The sequence below is a fragment of the Cynoglossus semilaevis genome, chromosome 10, assembly GCF_000523025.1.
Source record: "Cynoglossus semilaevis isolate Cse_v1.0 chromosome 10, Cse_v1.0, whole genome shotgun sequence".
Taxonomy (NCBI): Eukaryota; Metazoa; Chordata; class Actinopteri; order Pleuronectiformes; family Cynoglossidae; genus Cynoglossus; species Cynoglossus semilaevis.
The window spans coordinates 2,033,231-2,040,924 of NC_024316.1; the positions used below are offsets into that span (position 1 = coordinate 2,033,231).

At 42.4% G+C, this 7,694-nt stretch overlaps 3 protein-coding genes across 7 annotated transcripts in view; 1 reads left to right on the plus strand and 2 right to left on the minus strand.

Moving 5' to 3' along the window:
• The window catches only part of LOC103384526 (ER membrane protein complex subunit 3-like), a 629,629-nt gene that overhangs the window by 568,350 nt on the left and 53,585 nt on the right, over window positions 1–7,694 (minus strand). The window lies entirely within an intron of this gene.
• The window catches only part of nsun5 (NOP2/Sun RNA methyltransferase 5), a 21,491-nt gene that overhangs the window by 6,438 nt on the left and 7,359 nt on the right, over window positions 1–7,694 (plus strand). The window lies entirely within an intron of this gene.
• The window catches only part of LOC103384521 (transketolase), a 10,470-nt gene continuing 2,829 nt past the window's right edge, over window positions 54–7,694 (minus strand). The window contains exons 5-14 of the mRNA XM_008318064.3: window positions 5,156–5,347; window positions 4,901–5,019; window positions 3,688–3,884; window positions 3,423–3,587; window positions 2,679–2,835; window positions 1,999–2,129; window positions 1,838–1,921; window positions 1,629–1,722; window positions 1,416–1,538; window positions 54–736 (exon numbers count right to left, since the gene is read on the minus strand). Coding sequence (XP_008316286.1) covers window positions 549–736; window positions 1,416–1,538; window positions 1,629–1,722; window positions 1,838–1,921; window positions 1,999–2,129; window positions 2,679–2,835; window positions 3,423–3,587; window positions 3,688–3,884; window positions 4,901–5,019; window positions 5,156–5,347 — 1,450 coding nt within the window. The 3' untranslated portion in view covers window positions 54–548. The remainder of the gene's footprint in view (window positions 737–1,415; window positions 1,539–1,628; window positions 1,723–1,837; window positions 1,922–1,998; window positions 2,130–2,678; window positions 2,836–3,422; window positions 3,588–3,687; window positions 3,885–4,900; window positions 5,020–5,155; window positions 5,348–7,694) is intronic.

The following is a 7,694-nucleotide window of genomic DNA, read 5'->3' on the forward strand; positions in this document are numbered from 1 at the left end:
CATTCTATCCACGATTGATCACAGACCTGAAAATAAAGATGGACGCAGCCAAACGTGGTGAAACCAAATCCTTTATTGGTGTGAAGCAGTCCAATCCATGTTGGGATTAAAAGTTAAACAACAGTCAGTGCTCAAACAGACCAAACCAGATTCTTAACACGTTGCTGACTCTAGGGGGAGGAAATTAGAAAAAAAAACCTGACGCCAAACCATGTTCACTCTTCTTACTACAACACCACAGCAGCACTACATCACTTTCTAGGAGGTAGGAGGAGTTGGGGTGGGGGAGTGTGTGTCAGGGGGTGTTTACTGCACTCACAAACGGGTGAGACAACGTGGGTTGAGGGGGAGGAGAGGGAGGGGTGAAATGTAACATTGATAACAGCTAAGTAAACATTTCAGTAGTTTTTTTTAACAACCGGTGTGGGCCGTGACTTCTTTCACCTCCTGTGATGATTTTCTACTTTTTGCTTCAACGGTAAACGATGAGTTTACCACACATCACATCACTGTACGATGTTTCCATTGCACCACCTGCTGTAACATTTCTACTTTGAGTTGGCAGAGCCGCTCAGCATCTTACGAACCGCCTGAACGATTGCGTCGCGGTCGATGCCAAAGATTCGAAGCAGCTCGTGAGGTTTCCCGCTACGTGGCACATGGCTGACGGCCAGGCGATGCACGGTGAAGCCGGTTTCATTCACTACTGCCGAGCACACCGCCTCACCGACGCCACCTGAAGAAATAAAGACGGAACGATGTTGATAAACCTCACCACATACAACAGCTTTCCTTTAAAGCCAGAGTGTGAAAGTCAAAGGAGGTGAGGGCCACTGCTGCCACCATCAGGTCATCGAAGATTACATTTAGAAAAAAAAAAATGTTTATTAATAAATTGTTAAAGATTACTTAAAAAAATACCTTTAAGGGCAAAATTAAATTGATGTTGACATGTGGTCTTGGACTGGACGTGGGAGGCGTATCAAAAGTGGCCCCTACTTTAAAGGTTTTACTACATATAGTCTGTCGTTATCCTGCTGTGACATTGAATCACTCACACCTCTGCAGATGTCTGAGCTCCGCACTGATGTGATCAAGTCTGACAAGGCTGCTGCCTCCAGTAGTGTTGTGTTTGTGTCTGTGCAGGACATTTGTGGATCTGTTTGTTTTCTTTCTGAAACCTTTTTATTCAGGTGAGACTGAACTAATGTTCGACTGTACGTAAACCCAGTGAAGACAGTGATTTTTTCTTTTTGTATTGTACATCACATGTAGTTCAATGGAAGATTAAAGACAATTGTATTATCACGTGTAGTTCAATGGAAGATTAAAGACAATAACAGATGAAACAGAGGCGACCTGAACGCATCACCTTACTATTTAAAAAACATCAAACCCTCTTACTCTCCCCTCACCTTCGTAGTAGTGGTCCTCCACTGTGATGATGCGACCTCTGGTGGCTCTGGCGTTGTCAATGATGGTCTTAGAGTCCAGAGGTTTGATGGTGAAGGGGTCAATCACACGGATGTTGATCCTCTCTAAGAGAGAAAAACAAAAAGGTAACAGATGTAAATAAGGTGTCAGTAGAAAATCTGGAGTATATTTTCAGTCAGCATAATTTTCCATACCTTTCTTGAGAACCTCAACAGCAGCCAGTGCCTCGTGAAGAGTCACTCCTGCTCCGATCACAGTCACATGATCGTCGTTGGTTTTATACACCACCTGAGCACAAAGAGAGAGTAAGCACAGGATTGAAAATGAGAAAAAAAAGGGCAAATTTTCACCATTTTAATTTGGACTGTGTGGCGCTGTAGAAGCTGGTGTTAACTGTGAGCACCTTGGCCTGCCCAATGTGGAAGTCTTCATTGCAGCTGTAGATGATGCTGTTCTCGGGGCGACTTGTTCTGATGAAGCACAAACCCTAGAAAACATCGTAAATGACTTTAGAACTGAACACATCCTGGTGTTGATTTTGAGGTTTCACTTCACTGATAATACCTTTGTGTTTGCTGCCAGCTCCACAGCCTTCTCAGTGGAGACTCCATCACTGGGGTAGAAGATGGTGGCAGTGGGAATGGCCCTGAACATGGCCAAGTCCTCCAGAGCCATCTGAGAGGCCCCATCCTCACCTGCACAAATCAATGTGTGTCTTAAACGTCAGCGCGTACACAAGGTCACGAACAAATCTGGCAGATCAGACGTTTGAAGTCATGTTTGGACTTTATGTTAGAGAAGGTGATGTTGTTACAGGAGGGTCGAGGAGGGAAATATGTCATGCTGGCACTTTAACACTATTACCACCGACATGCATTCTAAATGTGTACATTTGATCAGTGTCATGCAGTCTATCAAAGTAGGCGTGCAATATACCTGAGGAGGTGAAGGAGGAGAATAAAGAGGAGGAGTAGAGGGAAGAGGTTAGAGAGAATCAGGCCACTGTGGCTGTTTCATGACAGAGAGAGATAGAGAGAAGTAAGGAGAAGGGAGAGGTGGAGTGCTGGTTCCAGGAGTGGAAGGTGGAGGAAATTACTGGAGGGAGGGAAAAAGATGAGGGAAAAAAGGAGTTCAGGAAATCAGATAAACAATCGTGAAGATCTCACTACAGCTGTTAGTGAAAACCTCTGCACAGAATCTAAAGGTAACCTCAAGCTTTGACATAGTTCTGATGTAACACTGACCAATAGAGATGCCGCAGTGGGAGCCGCAGAGGTTGATGTTGCTCTCTGAGATGGCAGCCATGCGCAGCTGGTCAAAGGCTCGAGTAAAGAAGGTGGCGAAGGTACTGGCGAACACGACATTACGATCCCGTGCGGCACAACCAACGGCAACGCTTACCTGCAGGAGAGAACAAACATTTTGATCAAACATGGTGAAATGTAATGATATTTCATTGGCCACTTCATTAGGGACAACTCAGACGTTGGAGAGTTAATGAGCATCGGAATGAGGAAGAGAGCTGTAAAGTGACTGTAAATGTGACTTAGATGTGTGTGTAGAGCAGTCATTCGAAGTATTTCATAAACAAACTGCTTTGTTTCCACACAATGGCCTCTAGAGTTTACATAATAATTAGAGAGGGAAGCAGTGACTCAACAGTAACTCAAATAACCACAGTTACACCTGAATGAGTCTGGCTACATTAGCCAAACGATATATGATTTATTACAACATATCTACTAAAACATTTTAATATGTAATTAATTTGACTTTCAATCAATCACCTAATTATTATGTCTAAAATGTGATAAATAGAATATTTTGCCCTCAATCTAATCAAATTAAATAACTTCCTTATTCATGAACAAATATTAACACTCTTAAATATAATGATATGCAATGATAAACATTTTTTGACTGTGATCTTTCACAACCTTATTTCCAGGTTCTTTGTGAAGAAGGCCTTTATCAGAACTGTTTCTCACCATGTTCTGCTCTGCGATGTAACACTCCACGTAGCGGTCTGGGTGTTCGTTCTTAAAGAGCTCAGAGAAGGTGGAGTTCTTGGTGTCTCCATCCAGAACCACGATGCGCTCGTTGTAGCGACCAAGTTTGGCCAGAGCCAGGCCGTACGCCTTCCTGGTCGCAATCTGTTTTTAGTACATATAAATATAATAATTATGACAGTTATAACATGGGGTATTTGTAGCTTTACCACATTTATATTATTTGAGATGACTTGGATCAGACCTTGTCTCCTGGTTTGTAGCTGGGTGCACTTGACATGTGGATGTTGCGGAGGCTGACGGGAGGGGTGTCCTCATGTGGATGAGCAGGATAGAGGCGCTTGTTGCAGTTGACCATGCGGCCCTGCAGCTCTTTGATCACACTCTCAGCCATGTCTTTGGGCAGCGGTTTGCCGTGCCATCCCATCTTATCCTCAGCCCCTGAGACACACCGAGACATACTGACTCACTCTCATACTAATGAAAAGTGTTATTCCTGCAGTGAACAGTAGGGGCAGATTAAGCTAAAATACTTCTTATTTTGCTGCGTATTTCTCTTTCACTTGTACAGGAAGTGTCTCTTGGAAAACAGATTTCCACCTCAGTGGGTCACAACAGGCAGCTTTAGAGGTTAAAGGTTAGAATCACGCAGGATCAAAGACGTACTCGTCTCCTAAAACTACAGTCTTGATTCTGTGACCCACAGACGTGCTCCTGTACAATGGGTGGCACCTGTGAGTGAATCCCACAGATTCTGAGGGATTACGGAGCTGAAGCAGCTCAAACACCAACGGTTATGCTTGAATTAAAATAAAATAAAACAAAAAGTTTGAACAATTCCTATAGGAATTAATTGAAGTTTGTGGGCAATTACAGGACTAAAAATTCAGAGATACAAAGATATAGGTATTTAAAATAAAAGTATATTTTAAATAACACTTGTTGGCGATAAATGTTGTTGTTATCACAGGGGTGAATGTGTTTGAGAAAGAGCAGTGTGGAAACAAATGAGGGGAAGTTAGAAACCAATGTAACTTTTTGCATCCTGGTGTGTACTGTGAATGTTCCTCTTATACCACTGAGAATTTGAGGTGAACACTTGAAAGAGGAACTTTGGAACTGTAGAAATCCAGCAGTTCAAAACAGAGAGTGTGGTGGTTTGTCGGCCTGTGCTGCTGTTTTATGATGACTGGGTTAAACATACACAGAGTGATTCACTTTTTGGAACTGACTCATGTTGCATAGTACTTGCAGTGATATTCTGAGCATGCCATGTCTGTCAGTTTCTTCGTAGAGCTTAGCTTTAACCGGCAACAGTTAAAAACAGTTGGAAGTTCAACAATCCTGGACTTAGAGAAACAACATCATTATACTTTTAATAAACTGTAACTAAATAACTGAATGAAAACAAAACATTCTGCAGAAGAGCATATCACTCAATATAACTGTAATTGTACCAGATATGCCTTTGCCCTTGAAAGTCTTGGCAATGATGGCGAGTGGCTGGTGGCGTGGTTGACCCAGCACCTTACACAGCTCCTCCACACAGTGGCCGTCCACGATCACAGACTGCCAGCTGAGAAATCACAGCAGAGAGATTGGTTTATGGATCAGAGTGAAGTGTTGACACTGTCTCCAGATGACACTCACATTATAGTGTAACAGCAGTAACTAAAGAGACCTCCTTCAGACTGTTGAATTGTTTTCCTCACCCGAAGGCCTCACAGCGTCGCTGGTACTTCTCCACATGGTGCTGCAGTGGAGCCGGGTCACTCTGACCCAGGCGGTTAATGTCCAAGATGGCCACCAGGTTGTCAAGCTGATAGAAGGAAGCGAACGCCATGGCCTCCCAGACGGAGCCCTCAGACAGCTCTCCATCACCCAGTAGGCAGAACACCCGATAGCTACAAACAAGGTGCACTTGTTTTATTCACACTAACAATTCATTGGTTGTCAAAGTGCTGTGACCAACGCTGTGCATCAGTTAAAAATGAGGAATTTAGCTTATGTTATGCTCCAGATATTACTACATACATATAACATATATCAGTTAAAATGTATTTAGCTACATTTCCACCCGTACATTCTCTGCACCTGCGGCTCCTTCCTATAAGGGTGGACATGACCGCTGACCGTTAGACCTAAACACAACATACACATTCCACCCCCCGCCGTGCTCACATCACCCTCACTATACGCTCTCATGGCGTAACCTCTTCTGACAGCTTTCCACTCCAATAGACACGTTCACATTAAAGCTGAAAGATCGGCTGCGACACAGTGCATTACGCCCTGCATTCCAACCCCGAGTGAAGAACAAACTCACGACGGGAAAAGACAAATAAGAACAAAGAGAGGAATTGGTACAGATGGAAGGAGGGAAAGGCAGGTTTAAAGGTGGAGGTCAGGAAATCAAACATCCTAGAGCTTGACTTAAAAAGTCATTTAAAACCTAATCAGATGAAGCATGAAATTAAATTTGTCAAAGACCAAGTGAAGAATGTGTTTTTTGTGTGGTTAGCGCTGGGAAGATACAAGAATAATATTAGAAATTGTTCCTTTAATTCCTTGTTCCCTTTGATAAATATTACATTCTAGGTTGCAATGGTTTAAACTTTAAAAACTAGGTCACAGAGGTGACAGCACTTTCACAAAAGTGTGAAATGTGAAAAAGAATTCAGCTTTTCGATTACAAAGCAGGCTAATCCATTGATGTTCCCTTTCTTTTGTGACCAAAATACAAGATGGAAAATACATGGGAAATTTTTAAGCATTAGCTTTGTAGTAACAAGGTTACTTCACCTTGTTACTACAAAGCTAATGCTTAAAAATTTCCCATGATGCAATGAGCTCCTTATCCACCTCAACATATTGGTGCATTATTTGCCCGCACCTGAAGTCACAAACAATTATGACCAATAGTTCTTTTCTATTGTTTCCCAATCCCACAATCCACCTGGAGCTTTGTTACAACACGCACACACAGAATATCCACAAAAATAACACACACTCACACACACTATTTTAAGGTGTGTGGTTGACCTGTGGTCAGATATGGAAAGCTTAAACAAAGCCTTATCCTTTTAACTTAAACTAAACCTTATCCATAACCAGTTAAGTCCTTTAACCTACTTCTAACCAGCATTAGGTCGATAACAAACAGCTAGTGGACATGGTTGTGTAAATACTTTGGAGAGAATTGAGACCAAAACTACTTTGTGCTGAATTTCTATATTTTAACACAGAGAAAGACATCAAATATGACATTAAACCACCGATGCCTCTGCTGTAGCTTGTTAAGTCTGTTCTGGTAGCTCACTGAGACCACGGCTGGTCTTCAGTGACATCAGGTTTCATGTGTGTCAGTTCTGTAGTCAGTGGAGGCTTAAGTTTCCTTTTGGATAAATAGTCACGATGATAAAGCATAAGGCATGACTCAGCAGTTGACTGGAAGGGACTTTACAGGAAGGAAAAACGTGAATAACGTACCACAACAAGGATTAACTGTAAAAATTGTGCAAGTGAAATGTGTTCATAGAAATCTGCTGTCAGACTAACCTGACAGGTGTTAGCAGTGGTGTGGGTGTGGAGGACTAGGAAAAGAGTTTAGAACCCAGAGACTTCTATAGGACGGACTAAGAATGTTAAACGTCGGAGCAGGTCTAACAAGACGGCACTTGTTTTACAGAAAAGCCTGACTACTTCCTGCTGGCTCTCTCTCACCCACACACACACACAAACACACACACTCCTTCCTTGTGTCATACACAATTGTGTCATCATTGCTCAACACATATCCAGACCACTTCCACTCCGAACAATACTGTCGCTGTACTATCACCTGTGGGATCAGTAAAGTATGAGGAAGAAACTCTGTCTTTATTATTTCCAGCAATTACATTATTTCAACAAGAGTCACAGCAGCACCAGACAATGGAGTGTATCATTTACACTTCTTTCATACCTTCTTTCTCCAGCCAACAGCAGGGGACGAGTTTGTTCATGTATCATTGTTTTAATAAACCATACTTAGCTGTAGAACGTGTTGGATTTTCTCACGTAAGAAAAACAAAATTAGGTTGACATTTGTAGTTTGTGTTTTAATGTTTTTCTACTATAATCCCAGACCAGCAGCGAGACTGTTTCTTCATGAGCTGACGCTCATCAGTTTTTGCCTCAGAGTATGTTGTGGAAACAGCGGTTGTCTAGAACAGATATGTTGCACCGAATTAGCGTTAAAAAATCTCGCTG